Source organism: Pavona decussata, unplaced genomic scaffold, assembly GCF_977016875.1.
Source record: "Pavona decussata unplaced genomic scaffold, jaPavDecu1.1 SCAFFOLD_61, whole genome shotgun sequence".
Lineage (NCBI taxonomy): Eukaryota > Metazoa > Cnidaria > Anthozoa > Scleractinia > Agariciidae > Pavona > Pavona decussata.
The window spans coordinates 2,647,605-2,668,755 of NW_028145482.1; the positions used below are offsets into that span (position 1 = coordinate 2,647,605).

Consider the following 21,151-nt stretch of genomic DNA (forward strand, 5'->3'; position numbering starts at 1 on the left):
ACGTTTGAAACAGATTATCGACCTCTTTTTGAACAAAGCAAAACAAATTTTCTTTCGTTTGGGTGAAGGTACGCTGTATGTTAGGTGTCTTATGTAACATGAGACATTCACTGTCTGCATTTTTTGTAGACCTTTGTGGTACAGGTTTGGGAATACGCTTTCCAACAAAACGAAAATGTATAGGCCCCTGGGAATTGGGGGGGGGGGGGGGAATTAAGATGGTTTTATACAGAGAGGCTCCGCCACGAGGTCCAAACCCGTACACTAACACCCCCTCACCCCCCCCCCCCCCCCCCGCTTCCCGGGTTGGGGCCTGATGACAAGACAGATTGCGTACAAACAGAATGTTGTTTCTAAATATGATGTGTACAACAGAAAACCGAAGAGCACAACAAGAGCGCTTAATAAACATAATACGCGTCTGCTCGATTGCAAAACTGGTTTATTCTTATCCCAAAACTACATACGTTACATAACAGAAACTAAGTTATGCTTTCATTCTCGATCACAATACAGTAGTCCGTTTAGTGTCTGCACTCCGGCCCATCATTCCCTGCATACACAGAATAGACGTGGAAGCCGGACAACGTCAGATAACACGCTGACTAAAATGTAGGCTTGCCTAAAGTCGTCTTATGCGCCGAAAGAGTGACCTCCGAGTGACTGGAATCCCACGCAAACGGACTTTCAGAAAGTCTAGCTAAAACGTAAAACCCTGATTAAAATAAACTGCGAATCCTAGGGTGCTTTCCAATTGTTAGAACTCGCCGGCCAGAATGGTCAGTTCGTAAACGGAATGTATCAATTAGAAGGATAAGGCTTACGGCTAGTCCTTCGAATATCTTCAAAATAGTGCGTACCATTTTCGGAGTGATCATTTTTCAAGATTTTGCAGCTTCATCCCTTGAAAATGACACATTCGATTTACAGACTGGCTGGTCTCTGGCCGGCTAGTTCTGGATAACGGAAAGCACTCCTAGTCCCCGAAAGACGCCAATGCAACTAAAACCTATCGATCGAAAAACAGCTATCTTCCATGTGTAAACGGCCTGAAATCATTAAAAACAAAGTGTACCGTCTAAGCGTCCATACAGGTGCTTTCATCTCTTGGCTTCTCACTGATCCTTGATTTGACAAGTCACATCCAGTTTAAATTGCAACTCTTGCCAATTACTCTCGTTATAAACGCTATCAGACTAAGATCTGTCTGTAGCGACAGAGAGGCGTATTTACTTGGAATACCGAGTGATCAGGTAATTCTCCCTCATCAGGCCAGTTATACGCCTCCCATTCATAGTACAGTAATATATCGCCTTGTAAACTTCCCCCAAAATGACAAATAACGATTTGACTCGTGACTTTGGCTGATTTTCGACTGCCGCGATGCCTTTCACAAGCAAAGCAAAAAACATGAGACAAATAATCCACCATCTAGTAATCAATGATCTTGACCGTAAGCACCGGATGATTTTATGTGCAAGTCTTGATTTTCGTGTCAATTTACTAGCTCTATGCTACTTCATGGCTTTTAGACGTCATGGATCATGTAGATCATGTAGAAAGTTTTCCCGGCAGATCTTAGCAAGGAAAAATTTAACAAGCTTTGTTGTACCTACGAGAACTTGCAAAATGCAGACTCAAGACTTGCTTGTGTGAAATGGGCTTAGAAACCCTTCCTGGTTTTCCCAAGACTGTTCCGTGTGGCACGCTCTTGGCTGTTTTCATTGGGTGCGGATTAATTTTAGTTTTTGCTGGATTGGTTTCTGTGTTCCCTGGGAAATTCCAATAGCTATTCCCTCGAGTATACCGTTGAATCTTCCTCTGATATTTCTGAAGTAGTTCCTTGAAAGCTTAGTGTTCTTCTGCTTCTGTGAAGCTCAATTTTGTTTTTCTTATGCCATCAATCTGAGAACTATCATTTGTGTGCTACTCCTATTTTTTTTCTGATTCCCTAACTGCAAATTCTACAAAACCCTACCCGACTGATGATATCTTCTCCGACGGAGTGATCGGTTTTACTTTTGAAGTTTTCTTCCTCGAGTTAAACACGCTTGCTGTCGTGAACATAGGAAGTATCTTTCGCTTGGTGGTCTTGGTGTTCATGAGTAGCACTGTGATACAAATGGCGACCTCCAGAAGTCGGTTCAGAGTCTGGAAAGTCCACCACGGCCAGGCTTCAACGTACTCCACGTCAGAATAAATCCCAAAAACCCCTGCAGCCGAGTAAACTGTCAGTGCGCATATTGAAGCGGATGTGACCGCACACGCTGCTATGAGGTATTGCAGGCGTTGCATTTTCTTGTCGACTGAAGTTTTGCTGTTGACATTGGCTTTGATGTTCTTGTGTATTTTCCATCCCACGCAGCTGTAACCGATGGCCATTAGGCTTCCTAACAGCAGGAAATAGATTTGACAAATGAGGAGAAGGACTTTGGCTTCGAGGAAGTAAACCACGACAAAGTCCGTGACAATCACCAAGGCAACATGAGATATCACTACAGGAATGATGACTTGCACGCGCTGGAATCGAGGTGGAGCAATGTTCATCTTTGTCGTGTCAATCAAAACGAGGAGAAGAAGACTAAGCGCGGAAATGATGCACGGATGACCGATAGAAAACAACAGCTGCGTCACGACAAGATGAAAGCGTTTGGTGGAACCATAAGGATCCAGAAACAAGGCAAAGGCTCGAGTTGAGCTAAAGAGGAAGATTATGACAAGGAGAGTCAACTTTAAGGCCGATACCCTGATTTTGTCAGCGTACATCTTGACCAACTCGAACGGAGGGATCAATGCTATCAGCGTGAACACCACAGCAAAGCCGTATGTGTGCAGTGGCCAAGCGTCCTTCCACTGTGCGACTGCTTGGGACCAATCAGGTTCTGGTTCTGGCCAAGCTTTTTCGGGATCTGCTATCGGTTCTGTGGTTGTTAGAGGCTCCGAGGAGAACCCTTCGGGTGATCCCGTGGATGATCCCTCGGGTGTTCGTTTCTGCCTTCTATTGCTGTTGTAGTTTTCGTGAACCTTGAAGTGCGGATCATTTGAATTCATTCCATTCGCTTCTCTTCGCAACTTTCTTTTCTTGTTGGCAATGCCAGCTTCTTCTGTTTGCAAACATCCAATATCCACGCTAGAATTCATTTCTTCGCTGTTGAATTTCCCTTTCCGTCTCACCGATCTCACGTCAAGACTTTCAGCGTCGGATTGTGTTTTTTTCTGACTCGGTCCAGCAGGGTTGTTATTGCTGAAAGAAGACACTTCTGTGTCTTCATTGTTGATAGTCCGTTCAATTTCAGAAATGAACAGTGTTTTCGCGTTGTTGCGGATTCCATTCGTCTGTTTTTCCACTGGATAAGAGTTATCGTTGCCTCCAACGAACTGCTCCCGCCGCCACAAACAGAGAATTAATGCGGAGAAGAAATAAATCTGTTTGAGGTTCTTCATTGCTCTCCTTGGCCGCGTGTTTGACTTGAATTTTCCTTGAAGTTTCTGTTAACGATGAAAGGCAATTAATTATGCGAAAATTCTTTAAATATCTGTGTTAGATGACATCAACTGTTAATTTGTATCAAAAATTGACACAAAAGGGATTACTAATGTTCCTGTCGGACTCATGCTGACATGAAGTAAAATCATTATTCATCCTTGCATAAAATAAGCTTTTTAACAATAGATCACTGCATTAAGCAGTAAAGACAGCGAATAGTTTTTTGGCAGTTCTTGCTGATTGAAGTGTCTTCGATCGTTTCCGTCCATTTCCGCAAAAAATCGCAGAACTTAAAACACCCAAACTCCTATCCCATACGTTTCATTTCTTTTAGTGTCGGTTTATTCTACTTGAAGCAGAATAACTTACAGTGTTTTAAATAAAAGCATCAGTGGAGTCAACGGTGCGATGGATCATTACTCTTGTTGCTTTAAAAAAGAATAGTAAAACTCTATTTTCTTGTTTTTCGAAACAGCTGTGGAATAACAACAGCGACAATTTGTGTTACGCAAATTCCATATAAATATGTTCAATTACGCACAACAGAAAGTGACAGTGGCATTGTTCAGTCCAACAAACAATTAAGATAACAAAATTGAATACATTTAAATAAATGGATGAGCGAAAAGCGATTTTTACCGTCTCTCAGTGTTTCAATTCTAGTTCAATTATACGTTGGCAAAAAAAAATATTCACGGTCTCGCGGAATAATAACAATAATTTATGTTGTGCTAATTCAATATATAAATATGCTCAATTGGGCATAACAGAACTAGACAATGGCAGTGTTCCAACAAATAGCGAATTGAACAAAATAAAAAAAATGGATCAAGCTAGATTACTGGCGGTCTTTCTTTCTTTTTTTCTTTTTTCTTTTTTTTTTTTTTTTCAATATAGTAGCGAGAAAAGCAAAGCATAAGAGTGAGGCAGGAAATCGTCCGCCATGCCACGCGCTTCACCCCACAAGAAAGCGATTGTTACTGTCTCTTAGTGTGTCACTTCTAGTTCAATTATGCATTGGCGAAAACAAATTATTCATAGCCTTGCGTCAACCCTTCGATTTGTGTCATGGTTTACGCATAATGGTGGTGCCACTACAGTTGTCAGGACGACTTTTTTTAACTACGTTGTCATAACCAGTCATTACAATTTCATGAGGCAATGTCGAAATTCAAACGTAACTTGTGAAGGGATTAAGCTTCTTTTTCTTGAAGTTTAGCCTTAAATCGTTGTTAAGTAGTTTTCTACTTAAAATGGGCTATGTCTCTCTTTTTAGTATTTGTTTCAAAAAGACTTATTGGAATTAAAGAAACTTAAAAATAACGTTTGTTAACAGTTTGGTTTAAAATTGTTCTACTAGTGTTCTCTGTTACTTTCTCGGCAAATAACTTTTCGATTTCGGCTACGAATGGCTAGGATGAAAATGGTTGTATTTTGAAAATTTGGAATATTATTTTAAATTTCCTTCCTTGTGACTTAAAAAGATTTCCAAAACATGTTCATGCTTTGATCTCCGTTTCTGAAAATCACTTAATTGATATTTTCCTTTTGGTGTTGTAGGAGTTTCGTTATGAAGAAAAGGTTCTTAGTCGTAATTGCAGCACAGTTTTGACCAAAAGTTGTAAAAATCCCATCACCCAACCCCTATAGCCAGAGCAAAGAAGAATCAGTTTGGCTTGAAAAATGAAAAACAAGACTATTCAGTTTGCGTACAGATGTAAACGGCAGAGGTGCCGGGTGATTACATCCATTAAACTACTGGCCCCGGTTGTTCAAAGAGCGGATAGCGCTATCCAGTGGATAAATCGCTATCCAGCGGACAAAATGTACTCCAACCAATACATTTTATCCGCTGGATAGCGATTGATCCACTGAATAAAGTTATCCACTCCTTGAACAACCGGGGCCAAGATGATACCGAAGCCGGCTGAAAGCAAATCATAATTACCAAAGGCCAAATGATTCAGATGTTCAGTTCCAGCATCGTGGAGTTAAGGTCCTTTAAAACGTGTTTGATTTTGCAACCATAGTTTGCATATTTCTGGCTTCCCAGCTGAATATTAAAGCGGCCCTTTGTTAGCGTACCATATGCGTGGTGTCGGCCATTACAATTGAAAAACCCTTAAAAATTTAAAACATTTAAGAATTCGTTTAAGAGGTGAAGAATTCTTCTTTTAAATATCAAACTGCATCAGGCTGTGTCAGAGCTGTCCAAATTTGCATTGGATTGTATCGCTTCAATTTGCATCATAGTTGATAAAGAGGTAATTTCCATTCCCTTTTCATAACAAGACCCAATTTGCGTTGTTTTTAGAAGTGTCTTTTGTCATAACAAACAGAAAGGTTTGCTACAATATGCCCTTACGTAACTGAATGATCGGATAAATGTATCAGTAGCGGACTATCAAATGCAGTATTATTTTAACGACCATTTTCACATGGAAACATTTCTAGTTTTTTTTTTTATCTATCTCTCTTCTGTTACCCGATTAGCAGGGTTTTTTTTAGCAATATCTACAACAACTCAAGAAAAGAGCGGGCGTGGAAAATTTTTGTTAAATTTAGTTGACAGGTTTTCCTTGCCACTTTTGTTCTGTTGTGGTGAGCACTATTTGCTTGTCGTTTGGAGATATCCGTTAAATGTGAGTGACAAGTTTTCCTTACCCCTTGAACTGTGTGCTGCAACACTATCTGGTTGTCTTGTCCAGCTTACAACTTTACTACCGCGTGAAAGCTCCTTATTGTATTGTCACTTACTGTATTATTTTGCTGTGCGGGAAGGCCTTAACTATTGAGTTCGTAGATGAAATTTCAAAGCTTGACCAATCAATTAAAAGCTGTCGAGTCTGTAATGCTGTTCAGAGTGCTTCCAACCCCTTGAGGCTATGGATGTTATTCAAAAGTGCGAGCATTTTAATGGTATTGGTCGTTGAGTTCCAGAGGTGCTCTGTATTATACTGTACAAAATGACAGTCATAACGTTCAGTTGAATCTGTGGAAGAAATCCAATAGTATGACTCAAACGAAAACTGTTGAGCAATAACTTTCCTATGGCTCTATTCTTTTTTCCTTTCTCTTCCTCTTGTTTATTTTTTCAGGAAGATATGTGGAAAAGTTTTTCAATGATGCCTTGCCATTCTTAAGATGTAGAGGTAATCCAAAACGGTGCTCAGCTAAGTCATTTCCGTGGCCTTTCAAACTGCACACGTGTTAATGGCTTTCTTTCACACAACCCGGAGGGCTTTCGTGTTTGTTGCGAACCTCAACTACGAAACAAAGAAAACTATCAACCGAAGTTAACAGCATCTTGATGGCTCTCTGTTTCGCGTGATGGTTGCCCTTTACGTTTCTTGGCATGCTTGTATGTCTTGTATTGTTGGAGCTTAAGTAATTCTACTTACTTGAAAAACGTGCCAGACCACCGATCTAGCGCACCGCAGCAGTTCGAAACTTACTCCTGGGAATTTCTTTCCTGTCTGAGTTGCGTCTCAGTTAATAACCGGTTTCGCGGCGCAAACTAGTTTGCACCTGCCTTCAACAATACGACATATGCCATGGTGATATTGACATGTTCGTGCGGTAAATAAAAAAAATTCAGGGTGATGGCACGAACGTGCATTATACTGGACAATCATGTGTACTTTCTTTGCCGAACTGTTGAGCGAGATCTATGGCTCTGCCATGAATGTGGGCTGAAAAAGTAGCAAATTTTACTGTAAACACGGAGGCTTATTTTGCCGGTAACAAAGTTTGAGGGCACTGAAACAGAGTACTGAAATAATAGAAGATTGTTAAGTAATGCTTACTTGTATTCACACTTCGTGGGGGCGTTTTTTAAAATGGTTATTTAAGAACTCACAGTTTTCAATTTTGCTCGACGACGGTCCACACTAATTCTTGATATTCCTGTTTTAACCCTTTAAAAGGACAAATCAGTAAATACAGACTCTATACCAGTGTATCATACAACATTTCTAATCTACTGCTCAGTCTCAAAAATTATTTCAGCTTTTAATGAAAGAGGATGTGGTTTTGAAAGAGACGATTTTAAAGTAAAAAAACGAAAAACTTCTAATGTACTGTGAATCCCTAAACCTTACCTCGTTCTGCAGCTCTTAGGGCCCAGATTAATGTGACATAGGTCATACGCCCCGTATGTATTTGGAAAAACAAATTAAAAAATTGTAGGGGTGGTCAACCATATCATTATATCATAGATAGCAGGGAGTCGCCGTTTTATGACTTCAATGAGCTGATCTTTACAAGACAATTTTGGTGGCCAAAATTCATACAAATTTAACAAATATTACAAAGTTATGAGATTGCGTGCCAGTTGGCGCTCTAAGGGCTTAAAGGATTTAACACACGAGGAATGAAAATGCCAGATTTCTCGTTAGTTTCCCTGTATACCTGAGGATTCAGTGATAAGACCGGCTTATGTTCAAAACAAAATTAAGATAATGAGGGTTTGTCGAAAGCTAAGATGAGTGAATGATGTGCAAGAGCTAATTAAACGTTTTCACTTACCAGTTGCTCTGTTCACAAACTAATGAAGAAAAGTTTGTTTATCTTTTTACTTTCCACCTGCTAACTACTCTAGTTACAAAATCGCGAGGGACCTTTTCGCATATCATTACCGAGAAGGAAGATAAATTCAATATGAAAACTAGACTGCAAAACAGTCGGTCTCTTTTTTTCTCTTAATGTTTTCTCCTTTTTCTCTTACATCGATCGAAAGACGCGAAGCAGCGAAAGCGTGCATCCTCACGCGCGAAGGGCACTTTTGGGGCGAGTCGGACGATTCCTACTCTCCGAAAAGACACTCACTCCAGACCTTTTGTTTGAAGACCACGCGCATTCGTCGACAGACCAACGCAAAAATACGACTGTTTTGTAGTCTACAAAAACCTGCCTTCCAGCGCTCAAAGTTTATTCAGTCACACATTGCCGCTCTATTTCACGAAGTTAAATGCAGGAACTAGTTCGCCTTGATGCAGGAAATTGTTGCGTTTGTCATTTTGGCAAACATTCCCAGTTTTTTTACATAACAAAAGAAAGGTCTTAACAGATTATCAATTCATCACTTTCCAGCTATGTCTTCAAGGCTTAAATTTATAAAAATACACAGTAACGACCTTGCTTTAGAATTATCGACGGTTATCAATTGCCGTATTTTCTCTTTTAGGAAAAGAGCCCCATGGGAAAGTCGACGGTGCGCGAAAAAAAAAAATGCGAACAGGAACAAGCGAAGAGTGCTCTCTTCCGCATCCCTCTCGCAGTAACCGCAAAGTTAATGCTTTGCACTGGCTTATCCAAAGCACTTTACTTTGCCAAAACGTGAAGCTAAAAACAAGATGCACCCATAAATAATTTACTGGTAGATATTTGTTGCTCCAGAATACTGAAAATTAACAAAGCTGCGGCGAACGATTTTCGTTGGAAAATAAATGTTTGTTTTTCTCTCTACAGGTAAAAACTTATGCTCGCCCGGGTCTCTTCTGAGCTCCGTACGTTCGTAAATTCAATCAACGGTCATATTTCGAAGTTCACTGCTCTTTATCGTCGTTTCTAGGAATGATGTAAATTTCTGTCGAGGTGTAATTTTTGCAGTAGTGTTTTGACAGATCGCAAACTAAGTTTTCGCTGAACTTTCCACCATCAGTATTTGATACAAACGCGCATTAAAGTGCCCCTAACCCTTCAATTTGTTTTCTTTTGGTAGATTCCCATATCTATGAAGAACTCATTTTCGAAAAAAAAAGGATTCAATATTTCTCAAAAATTTTTTCGAAAATGAGTTCTTGAAAGATATGGAAATCTACCAAAAGAAAACAAATTGAAGGGTTAGGGGCACTTTAATGTGTATGCGTCTCCTTTTAAAACAAGAAAAAAGTATCCACGAACTAAAACAGAGCGAAAAAAATATCTTTCCGAGCCCTTGGGTCGCTTTCATATATGATTTTTAGAAATGAATCATTTGTGTTCAAATTTTTCTTTCGCAAAATAAAAACTACTGGGTTATAGTTTGTGTCATAAATAGGGAACAGAGATTCACCGTTTGGTCTAAAATAGAGTGTATCAATTTGTCCACTGGCCGGTCTTATTCCCCATCGAGGGTAGAGGAAATAAGTATAGAATGAGAATGTTACTGTTGTGGCCTTGAAAGAAAGTGTGAGAAATTGTAGGATTAGGTCCGACATCCCTCCACCCCCCTAACCCCCCCCCCCCCCCCCCCTCGCCATTCACCCGTCATCTTTTCGCTTTTCGTTGTCGGGAAAGACATCAGATTCACAGCACGTTTTGTGCCCGGAATGATGTATTTATTGTGTGTTTTGCAGGTCAGCCTCTTCCAGTTTCAGAGACAGTTATGGTTTTATCCGTGGAGCAAGAGAGAGTGAAAGCGAGATGTTTCACTTTGTTTGCCGAGAGTTAAAACAACATTACTCGAGTTTTTTCCGGGTAAGATTTCAAAGCAAACGTTTTTACATGTTCGTTTCTCACCTTTGTGTGATCAGCTCGAGGTTTTCTATTGTGGAATGCTGCTCGTCACTTATTCCGTTTCTGAAATTGAGAAGACAGTTGTAAGAAGCGGTTCAAACGTAAGAGTGACGACAACGTTCAGAGCACGCGTTTGAATATTTAGAAAACTAGAGTATCTCAAATCACTTCAACGTTGATAAATTTCAGATAAAGGAGGCCTCAACATTATACTTCCAGTTAACCTAGTTAACCAAAGCTGAAAACCACCGAGAAATTGGGTTTGCTTTGGTTTTGCTTTACTAAGCTTTGTGATTGGTTGGTAGAAGCTCGGGGCCACTTTCTCAACCAATGAGAAGCAAAACCAGAACCAATCGTGACTTGGACGCACGCGTTTTCCCGCGCTTGGGCCGGTTACGTGATTCTGATTGGTTCATTGCGCTGTTTTCGTCTGTTGTGATTGGCCAGAGTAATTACTTTCGTTTTGGTTTTATCACACTAAAATGAAATCCACTCTACAGTCAACTCCCTTTATTGCTGACACCCTCGGGACCGCAAGTTTGTGTCCTTAATAGCGAGAGTCCGTAATAGCAGGAATTTATTTCAGTCACACGTCTGTAATTTACTTTTGCCGGGAATTTAGCTGCTGTCCGTATGATCGGGGTTTCCTTAATAGCAAGGTTTCCACAAGGCGAGAGTTGACTGTATTAGGCCAAAATTCTTTACATGAGCATTTAGTTACCACTTGCTAAAAGGGAACGTTAACCGACATTACTGCTCAAAAAGAGAGGGAGGCGCAGTTAGTTCCGTTTCCATTCTTTCATGGGTTGTCTTGTTTGCAGTGAGGCCATGGATGGATTGTTAGCCGCATAGATTTATGCTAGTTAATTCTGAGATCTTTGACATAAGATTGACATAATGTTAATGAGATGTTTGTCCCATGAACTTAGTTTAATGGCCTAAGCTCTCACGAGTCTCCTGTAGCTCAGTGGTAGAGCATCCGAACTAGTAATCGGAAGGTCTTAGGTTTGACTCCTGATAGGAGCACCCGGTTTTCTTTTTTCCGAGTATGCCTGTGTCACTTTCTAGAATAAGACATCATTCTCAACTCTTTACTAATAGGGTTTTGACTGTGTACGTATTGTTTCTTTAGAACAGGAATGGTCACGCCCGTCTGTGGTCGGAGTACATTAAATTCAGGCAACAAGACACGAAGAACGTGTTTTTCAAAGAGGTAAATCAAGCTGAAATTTTGTTGATCAGTGTGCGCAGATAAGTGAATTATCAGTTTGGTAATATACAGCAAAATTTCAAATCCAACAATTTCATTGCAGTGATTTTATTTTCTTTTATAGCTGCTTTTGCCATTATTTTAATTTTTTTCCCAACACCATAACATAGTTTCTAAGGGATAGGTGACATTTGTTCTATTTTCTCCAAAACAGCCCACTGTTGGCCCTCTTAGCTTCTCCGTTATTTCTCAACAGCAACAAATGAAAGCTCTTTTAAGGGAAGGAATACCGAAATCGTGCAGAGGTGAAGTGTGGAAAAGGTACTGTAGGCATGTTAAGCCATTTTTGTGGTACTTGACTTTCTTAGAGCGGTTTTCAATTTAATGTCGAAAGTCATTTCGCGTTTGCTTTGGTTTTGCATTACTACGTTCTCTGATTGGTTAACGAAACTCGCGCCACTTTCTCATCCAATGGGAATCCAAACCAAAACCAATCGTGTTTTCGCCGCACGCGTTTTCCTGCGCTTGGCGCCGGTTACATGTATTTGCTTCGAATTCTGATTGGCTCGTTGTGTTGTTTACATTTGTTGCAATTGGCCAGAGTAATTACTTTGGTTTTGGTTTTACGACACTCAATTGGAAACTGATATATTTACCACTGTATACTGTTAACTCATTCTTTGAATCGAATTATCTACGCTACTGATCACACAAAGTTATTCTTAATGCGGCTCTGTAGAAAATGTAGAATACAGAGCTTGTTTTCGTGAAATTAAGTTACTGAAGTTCAGAAGTATCGCTTAGTGAAACCTGATTAACCCATTACACAGCAAGCTAGAGGTTTGATAACAAAGGCCGTGGAATATCTCAAGTAAAGTGACTTACTGCTGGCTTTCGTGAGAAAACTGAAGTTTTCACATTGTTCTCAAAAGTTTTTGATGTAACCTGTAAAACTATCTTCCAAGAGGTGGTATTACGTAGTCAATGTTTTTGTTTTAATGCTTTTTTACAACGTGTCTTGATGCTGTTATACCATAGCGAGACAAGTTGGGTAAAACTAGCAACTTTGTAAATTTACACCGGGACAAAGTGTGAAAAAATCTCGAAAGCGATCCCGAAAAATTAAGCCACAATCACAGCTACCAAGACATTGCTGCATTTGACAGCAATCCTAGTGTAACTCTAATCCTTGTTTCAATGTTTCTTGTTTCTTGAGAGTCAAGATTGAGGGTCAAATGACTTGAAACACTGCGTACTGTGACTCCGCCTCAATTGACTTACGTTGAATATATTATTTCAGTGCAATGGCGCAAAAGGTGGAACGGTTCAGAAGAGAAAAGGTAAAACCTTAAAAGTAAACTGTCATCAATATTAGCTTAACAAGAGGCTGGAGCTAGTCTTTACTTGTGCAGTTGGATTTGAATCTGCAGTCCTCCCAAGGTACCAAAGAAAGAAATAAACATTTTACCCCCTCGCCCACTTGGGGGACCTGTGGAAATTCGTGACACAAAGAAGAATTCCAAGGCCGGCCATTTCTAGACTTGTCGCCTCACAAGGTAAAAAAAAGTTTCGTTCCTGTCAGAAACGTCATATGTGGTAAATAATCATCATGATTGAGATGCTAGTGTTCTGATTACTGTCGCTGAAATGAACTTTTTAAATCTTATTTTCAGGGTAAAGATTATTATCAGAAGCTGCTTCTTCAAGTTGAGAGACGCAAGGTATGTTTACCTCGTTGATCACCCATTCCAAAAACAGTGAAGTTTGCTGAGGATGGTGATTTCTTCCCTTACCCCTGTTCTACATGTTGCACACTTTCAGAACATTTACGGTTGATTTTCATATTGTAACTGATCATATGGAATTATGACACACCGCGATTTAGTGATCGAGCGATAGAATCAACACAACGTTCGTTACTACTACTGAAACCACTCTGCAAAAAAAGTGCAACCGTATTTCATAAATGAGTATCTAGGGGCGCTTACCTTTACGCAAACCACCCGGTTGGAAATTTCTACATAAATATGAAATATTTGAGCTTAGCCTTAACAGAAGATGGATAACGTCCAAAATGTGTCAGCAATCAACTGGAAGTCCCGAAAGGAGCAGTAAAAATGCTTTAACGGGCCGAGAACGGCTTGAACAAGACTGTAGTTAACAGTTAGTATTTGAATGTGCATAGAATATACATTGAATTTGATTGTAATTGTAAATGAATATACATAACAAAAATACAATGTTCTATGTGTTTTCCTCATTTTAGAGTCTTTCTGGAGATCAACTTACAGTTACTGACAATCAGATCAGGTGTGATCTTCTCCGTACCATGCCAAACAATGAAAGGTTTCGATCTCTAGACTCAGATGGGGTAAGATTTTAATTGGAGTAAAGCGTGCGCGTGCATGCGCGGACGAATGGTCAAAACAGCTCATGTTATAAAACGCAAGCTTTTATTGGCTGAAAGTTCTGAACGATTGCATGCTTTCTTTACGCAGCTGCTTTAGAGGCTCGCAATAGTTTTTCTGCCCTTGGAGTGGATCTTTCTAATTCAAAATTTCTCACAGAAGGCATGCTTGGATTTCCCTCATACTACACCACCTTTTCAACTTACGATTAAATTTTAAATTTTAGTTGTTCGTTGGTTTCCAAGCGACAGCTATTAATTACCAAAACAACGGTAATGCAAAGCCCTTCACTTTAAATATCGCCGATTATCTCAAAATCTAGTCAGACGCTTAACGACGAAACTTTCAGGATTTGAAAGGCTGAACTTAGAAAAAAAAATGTCTGTAACAGCGTGTTCAAGTAGATAAAGAATCAATTTTTGCGGGTTGGTTGAAGTTATTCCCGCATTTTTCTTAAAAATCTCAAGAAAAAAAAACTTATCACTTTCTCGTTTCTTTCCAATTGTCTTTTATCATAGCAAAACATTCTAAACATACATTGAGTTCCTACGTCGCTGCGAATTTAACATATATGTGTGTTTTAAAATGGATAAAATAAAGCACAAATTAGTCAAAAAGCTCGTAATTTGCATAAATGGTGATAAATCACATATGGCTTAATTGTAAGCCGTTAGAATAATAATTCTTTTGGACGTTTTAGCAAGTTTTAGGCTTAAGTACTCTTTCAGGTGTGAGATAAGAAAGGTGAAACTTCAAGGCTGAGAAAAAATGTTTCGAGCCTCCTTAAATTGCGTTCATTGCTGCGATATTCCCTTGTCTAAGAATTTACAGTAAATTAAGTTCATACTTACTTGCTTTTCAATTGAACTGATACGTTGCAAATCGTAGCATTTCTTTGGTTAACCATGTGTTTATTCACTAGGTGAAAAAACTGTCAAGAATACTTCGTGCGTTTTGCATTCACCGCCCGGATATAAACTATTTACAGGTATGATATCAGTATTTGTCTGCCAAGTAGTGGAACATCGGTATAACGGGTGTCACATTTATTAAACTGAAGCTGAGCACAAACGTTCATGTTATTAAATATTAAAGAAAGTCAGCGCGCTTTTAATTTAGGTTGTTAGGCACAGTTATCGCTGTCCGTTTTTAATTTGTAGGATCCCTTGGAAGTGGTTATCTCTTTTTGAACTTACACAAAATAATTAACTTTTACGGCCTCAATTCTCTAGTATTGCAGTTTTGTGCGTGTTTTTTTTTCCATACTGGCTGTCTTCCGATGTCTGTACATCAGGGCTTTTTAATTACGTGGCTTTAGTAAGCTAGATTTTCTATTTAAGACGTTACTGTCTGTCTGTTGTGTTTTCACTAACGTTAGCCTCAGGCGTTCAGAGGTGCACTTGAACTTCTTACTACAACATCTGTATCATTTCCGCCTTAAACGCCATCCGTCCAGTGTTCGTATCTTATTTTAAATATTCTATTTTCCAGAGGCATACCCCGGGTACCAGAGGGTTTTTTATTCGCGCGCGGCGGGAACACTTTTCCGGTCGAAGGCCGAACCCACGAGCGGCGAAGCCGCGAGAAAAATGCTTTTCGCACGCGACCGAAACAAAGACTTGACCGAAACCGGAACCCGCGCATGAAAAGTCTGTGGCAACCAGGGTACCAGAGACACATCTAAAGTCAAGAAGTTCGCTATAAAAGGGCAAGCTCCTCCTTCCTTTCACACTTTTGTGGTTGCGAAATTCAAATTTAGACGCCGTTCAGTCGTGGCAAGTTGTTGACTCGAGCGTCCTCTGAAAAAATATGCCTCAAAATCTCGTAATATCACCGCAGCAATGTAAGACATCAGTTTCTAAATCGGTTAGCAGTGTTTAGCACGAAAACTATGGCTCGCAGAAAAAGACGCATGTTGTTTGTCAGTTGTGTACGCTCTGATGGTTGATTGACAACTGAAAGTGAGTATGGCCTGGCCAGGCCCCTTTTATACCGAATTTTCCTGTTTGATTTTTTTCAACAGCAATTAAAATCCTAAAATGTGACCAATAGGGTGAAATCCATTGATAAACAATTTCCACAGGTTATCTACGTTTTGTGTGTTTTTTGTTTTGTTTTGTTGTCGTTTTTTTGTTTTTTTCCAATATCTTACCTACTGAAAGTTGGGAGTTTCATTTCCATCTATTTTGTTTTACGTGTATTCTGTGCAACCTGTAGTAAGCTTTTACTCAGCCATTCCTCGAGGGTGACTGCTTATACAGGTTCGAGTATATAATACCCGTACTTACTGATCGGTTGCATAATGTTGTTTTTCCTGTTTTTACATCACGTTGATAAGCTTATTTGTTTGGTTTTGTTAATTGAACTTTTCAGGGGATGAATTTGATCGTTGCCATGTGTCTCCTGTTTATGGATGAAGAAGACGCTTTCTGGTGATTGTCATCTCCTTTCATATTTATCGTTTGCGGCTAAAAATAAGCCTTGAAATCCCAGCTAATTCAGTGTTGAATTGTTTTACAGGTCCTTCGTTGCTGTTTCTGAAGTTTATCTTAAAAACTATTTTGATCGGAGTTTAAGTGGAGCCTTAGCAGACCAGGTAGGACGGATTTGCTACTACTTTTCTAGTGGGGCTTGGCTTTGAGTTACTTTCGCCAATCACAACAGACGTAAACGGTGCAATTGACCAATCAGAACTCGAAAAAGAATACACGTAACCGGCGTCAAGCGCGGGAAACACGCGCGAGCAAGTCGCGGGTGGTTTTGGATTTGTTTCTCACTGGTTGAGTCAAAATGGCGCGAATTTTGCTTACCAATTACGGAGCGTAGTAAAGTAAAACCAAAGCAAACACGAAATTGTCACTCAACCGAAATTCAAATGCTAGTTAACGGCAACGCGTGGACTAGTCCATTGCAACTAACAATGTTAAATAAACAAATAAATAAAGTTGAAACCTAATTTTAATCTGAAAAGTAAAAGAACCACTGCTTAGCCCGCGAAGCAAGCGTTTTCGTCGAGTTTTTTGCACTAAAAAGTCGATTTCCGTATTTTGGATGCGCGCGAAATGAGGCGCTCGCTCTCGTCCTAATTTCTGCGCAGTCAAACAGCGAAAAACGCACAAAACGAGAAAGCTTGCCGCGCCGGCTAATCACTGCAAATTTTGAAAGCAAACAAAGAAAAAATGTAAAGCAAAAAACATTTACAGCAATCCAGGCATCTTAAGGATATGAATCTTGCGGCAGATTCACGAACCCTTCCTAAGTTAAGATGAATCTTAAGTGTTATTATTGTTGGAATAAAAATGGGCTTTTGTTAGTAAATAAGAGAGGCAGAGGACTGGGTGAAGTTGGCCCCAGAATTCAAAAATGATACTTCTCCTGGGTATGCTCAACCTCCTTCTCATTCTCGATAGTCATTAAATAACTTCTCTTAAGTAACTTACTGTTTGATTTTCAGTCTGTTTTGAATGAACTTCTGAGTGAGTCGTTGCCAGCTTTGCACGCACACCTCAAGTACTATGGTGTAGACATCTCTACTGTCACGTTCAACTGGTTTATCACCATCTTTATTGACGCGGTACCTTTTGAGGTAAGACGTGAAACGTGAATTACACTTTGAATTCAAAAGACCGCTTTCAGCCCCAAAGTCCCGGTTTCGCTCCGATGTTCCAAGGGCTGATTTAACCCTTTCTGGAGCTATTTTGGTCATAACTGGGGCAAAGTGGCCCAATCAAAACTGGTGCAGCCTACTCTGGTACTCATTTTATCCCTTGCGTCAATTTTGGTCCTTGGTCCTAATTCAGGAGAGTCCAATTTTTTCCCAAAATTGTGTTCCGTTTTACTCACCGAGATGGCCCCATTTTCAGGGTAAAACAAGTCTTTTGAATACACAGTGTAACCGAACAATCAAGCTCAATTCACAAGATCGACACAAGAACAAAAAACACACATCCTTTGACAAAATTTCGAGAAACAAACGTGCACGGAAAAGTTAAGCTCAGAAGCTTTCGTTTGAATGATCACACTTTGGGACTGTTTCGTCCTTGATTGTAATTTAAAAGTCATTTACTTTGAACCAAGGTTTGGGCTTAACTTTTGGTAGTCTGTGACAATAGCATTTCTTACTGTGCTTGGCACGGGCACTAGTCTGAACAGCATTTTGTCAGTTCCCGCGCTTTTTACCCGTGCCTCTCTGCAAGACAGTAAACAAAATGGCGGGTACTAAATTGACAAAGGAGAACACGATTACTCCTTGGGCACCAAGGAATCTGAACACGGGCACCGAGTACTATCGTTTGAGGTAGTGCCCGTGTCATGGCAGGGTGCCGAGATGCTCGGGTACCCGAAAAAAATCTATGTTCAAACTATTAGTCTGAACGTGGCCTGAGGTAATTTTTTTTGTCATTGGTGTTGTTGTTTTGTTTTGGTTCGGTTTTTTCGTTTGTTACTCCTTCTTTCCAAATGTAATATTTGTAAAATACTTTATACTATCTGTTGTGAAATAAATAAGAATACAATCATAGTTAAAAACAATGACGTCTCGTTTTATCATCACCTTTAATTTCCCTTATTACTTTTTTTTTTCATCGACTTGTCTATTTTTATTGATGAACGTTCCTCTTAATTCTGCAGACTGCCGTTCGAATTTGGGATTGTTTTGTGTTTGAGGGTAGAGAGGTAAGTTTCGTCCATTTGTTTATGTTTTAAACTGGTGTTATTTCCACTCAGGACAAAACGATTCAACTATTGTATCTTTTCTGGGGGAGCTTACTTCAAAAATGTAACTTTTGTGGAAATGTTATTCATATGTTTATTCCCTTGCATTTTCGCGCAGTGGTGTGCTCTAAATTGTATCTCAAGTTATAGTACATCATCGAGTCTACGGTAAATGTCATAGAGCGGTTTCCAATTGAGTGTCGTAAAACCAAAACCAAAGTAATTACCCTGGTCAATCGCAACAGATGAAACAACGCAATGAACCAATCGGAATTCAAAGCAAAGACATGTAACTGGCGCCAAGCGCGGGAAAACGCGTGCGGCCAAAACACGATTGGTGTTACTTTTGCTTCTCATTGGTTGAGAAAGTGGCGCGAGTTTTGTTAACCAATCACAGAGCATAGTAATGCATAACCAAAGCCAAAGCAAAGGTTTGCCCTGACGAATTGGTTAATACATGATCGAGAATAGTGCAGAATCGTGTTTATTGCTAACACGAAACAACTCAAGCAAAAAATGGTGAATGGCAAACTTAGGAAAATCATAACTCTGTCGTTTGCTGTTTGCCTTGAACTTTAAGCTTTATTTTTCTAATAATTGTATCCCTCTCCCTTGGCCAGACACAAATAACGTAAACAAATACAAATAAATACTACGCCAAAACGTTGGAAAAAAAGATGTGTTAACACTTGAGTCCGGTGCACAAGGAAAGAGCCATTTTTCCTTAAACACAACAAATCGTCCTTCTCACGGCTCTCTTGTTTTTAAACAGGCGTTATTTCGTCTCGCAGTGGGTTTATTGAAGGTTCAGCAGTCCGCTTTGCTACAGTTATCTTGTCCACTAGAGATCATGCAGTACATGAAACGAGCCGCCAGGGTGACATACGACAAAGACCATCTTTTTAAGGTTAGCTTAAATCCTTAGTGATCATCAGTAATAAAGTCAAGACTGTTTATGACGAGTTTCTACTGAGTAGTTCGCCGTTTTATAATTCTGATTGCTGAGACGAACCGTTCACCGGATTTGGTGTCATACAATTGTTTTTGTTTTTAGTCAAGTGGACAGTGTAACAGAAAAGAAAAGCCAAAACCATTTTCAGTTCTGGCTACAAAATGTAGTGGAGTTTATCTTTTGTTGCACTGTTTCTTGTTGGTTTTTTATGTTTTGTGTTCTTTTGTTTTCATTTTTGTTTGTTTTGTTGTTGTTTTTTGCTTTTTAGGGATGTAGTTCGTTGTCACCAAATTTACCTACAACCATGATGCTAACACTTAATTGGCGAATCTTTCCTCCCGATCTGTCCCTAAATCAACTTGCCAAAAAATTAAACGGATTACACACGATGAACTAAAGCGTGTAGAACAACAAAGCGACATCACTATCTTGTTCAGTGTTTAATCTAAGTCTCTTTTAATTTTACCAGTCATCTTATGATGAGTTGAAAGTTTTCCCGAGAACAGCAGTGTTGGATGAGAAGCAAGCCAAGTATTTGGCCATTGTTAAAGCAGGACAAGGAGAAAAGTCGCTTACAAGGGATGAACTAACGGTACGATTTCATTTAATCATACTTGCAACATAGCGACATAAACGTGAATCACACCAGCGACATAATAGCAAAATGCAAAAAGAAAAACCTTATGTCCATACTTTTGTCTCCATCGTGAACAGTACCAAAACACGTGGCATACCAGAAAATAATTTTAATGTTAAAACATTTATAATGCGCTAATTCTATATAAATATAATCAAAAGCGCATTACAACCAAAACCTATGTAAAATTACAAAAAAGGCATTACATAGCAACAATATTAAAACAAAAACTCAATTCAATAGCTTTTAAAAAACGAAGAAAAACGGCAAAAACAAAAACATTAGGGATAACGAACCCTTCCTTATTTCCTTACATCCATGTTGTGATGTCGTTTTGTCCCTACGTGTAATGTGAATCAGCATATTGGGAAAAGATCTTTGTTATCGTTGCTTTGTTGTATCTGCGTCAATAGAGAGATTTAGAAACTGAAAGGTGAGATTGGATCTAGATGAGATAGTGTAGAACAATTCTTGCCTTCGATGCTAACGCAAAACTACCCACTTTCGCCTTCATCGTGTCTCCCTCCCTTTCCCATCATTCAATGTTGTTTTGGAAACCTAAACGCGCTGCAAAAGATGTCGTGTTCCTTGCACTATGCAACATTGCACACAGGGGAAAGGGGGCGGGTTGTCGAACGATTTACGACACTCCTTGTAGTTTCACGCGAGCAAGTTTACCTTGACAATTTTTTTCTTTAACAATCGTGTTTGAAGGGTGAGCAATTGTCTGCGAACTTGTTCAAAACCTGAAACGCCATTTTTAGCAAAGACAACTGTCAAGGCAAAACTGAGCTAACAAACTTTAAGTCCTAATATCAAAGAACAAATTTTCCTATCTTGTCCCCATCAGATACTATTCTTTTAAATGTACTGGGGAGGATTTATTAAAATATCACGAAAATTCATCTTTGGTGATCATATCCTTAATTCTCACGACCTCAGAGCGGCAAATGTAAGATAAACATGGTCACGTGGTCATTTCTACCCTTTTCCGTTTACCGTAAACGTAATTCTAAAATCTCTCCATTATATTTCTATATGTCGTACTGTGATTGGTTACCGTAATTCTGTGTGCCTTATCAGCGAATACAAAGCTACGACGGCTTCTTTTGAGGGATTAAGGCGGCTAAAAGAAACTAAAAGCAGCTTTATCTCGACAAAAAATAAATAAATTAAATGAAAATACTTTATACCAATCACTGTCCTTACTGGACAAAGCGCGCGGCTGTACTTTTACAGTCGTGAT

General features: G+C 39.4%; 2 protein-coding genes across 6 annotated transcripts in view; one reads left to right on the forward strand and one right to left on the reverse strand.

Annotated features, from left to right (window-relative positions):
* Positions 1-21,151, forward strand: part of LOC146479079 (uncharacterized) — a 61,266-nt gene that overhangs the window by 17,170 nt on the left and 22,945 nt on the right. The window contains exons 14-26 of the mRNA XM_085111351.1: positions 9,826-9,946; positions 11,118-11,198; positions 11,452-11,516; positions 12,496-12,535; positions 12,869-12,916; positions 13,462-13,566; positions 14,526-14,591; positions 15,977-16,035; positions 16,124-16,199; positions 17,058-17,189; positions 18,233-18,277; positions 19,089-19,223; positions 19,738-19,860. Of these exons, the coding sequence (XP_084967477.1) occupies positions 9,826-9,946; positions 11,118-11,198; positions 11,452-11,516; positions 12,496-12,535; positions 12,869-12,916; positions 13,462-13,566; positions 14,526-14,591; positions 15,977-16,035; positions 16,124-16,199; positions 17,058-17,189; positions 18,233-18,277; positions 19,089-19,223; positions 19,738-19,860 (1,096 nt within the window). The remainder of the gene's footprint in view (positions 1-9,825; positions 9,947-11,117; positions 11,199-11,451; positions 11,517-12,495; positions 12,536-12,868; positions 12,917-13,461; positions 13,567-14,525; positions 14,592-15,976; positions 16,036-16,123; positions 16,200-17,057; positions 17,190-18,232; positions 18,278-19,088; positions 19,224-19,737; positions 19,861-21,151) is intronic.
* Positions 426-17,177, reverse strand: LOC146479080 (uncharacterized). 5 transcript variants are annotated; one of them, XM_085111353.1, is made up of 3 exons: positions 17,044-17,177; positions 9,989-10,048; positions 426-3,489 (listed from the first exon to the last, which is right to left on the reverse strand). In XM_085111353.1, exon 3 carries the CDS (start codon positions 3,442-3,444, stop codon positions 1,975-1,977), a length of 1,470 nt encoding a protein of 489 aa, XP_084967479.1. In that variant the 5' UTR covers positions 3,445-3,489; positions 9,989-10,048; positions 17,044-17,177; the 3' UTR covers positions 426-1,974. The 5 variants fall into 5 exon arrangements, with proteins under 5 accessions (XP_084967479.1, XP_084967480.1, XP_084967483.1 ...); XM_085111354.1 differs by lacking the exon at positions 17,044-17,177 and adding an exon at positions 13,184-13,428; XM_085111357.1 differs by lacking the exons at positions 9,989-10,048; positions 17,044-17,177 and adding an exon at positions 8,015-8,034.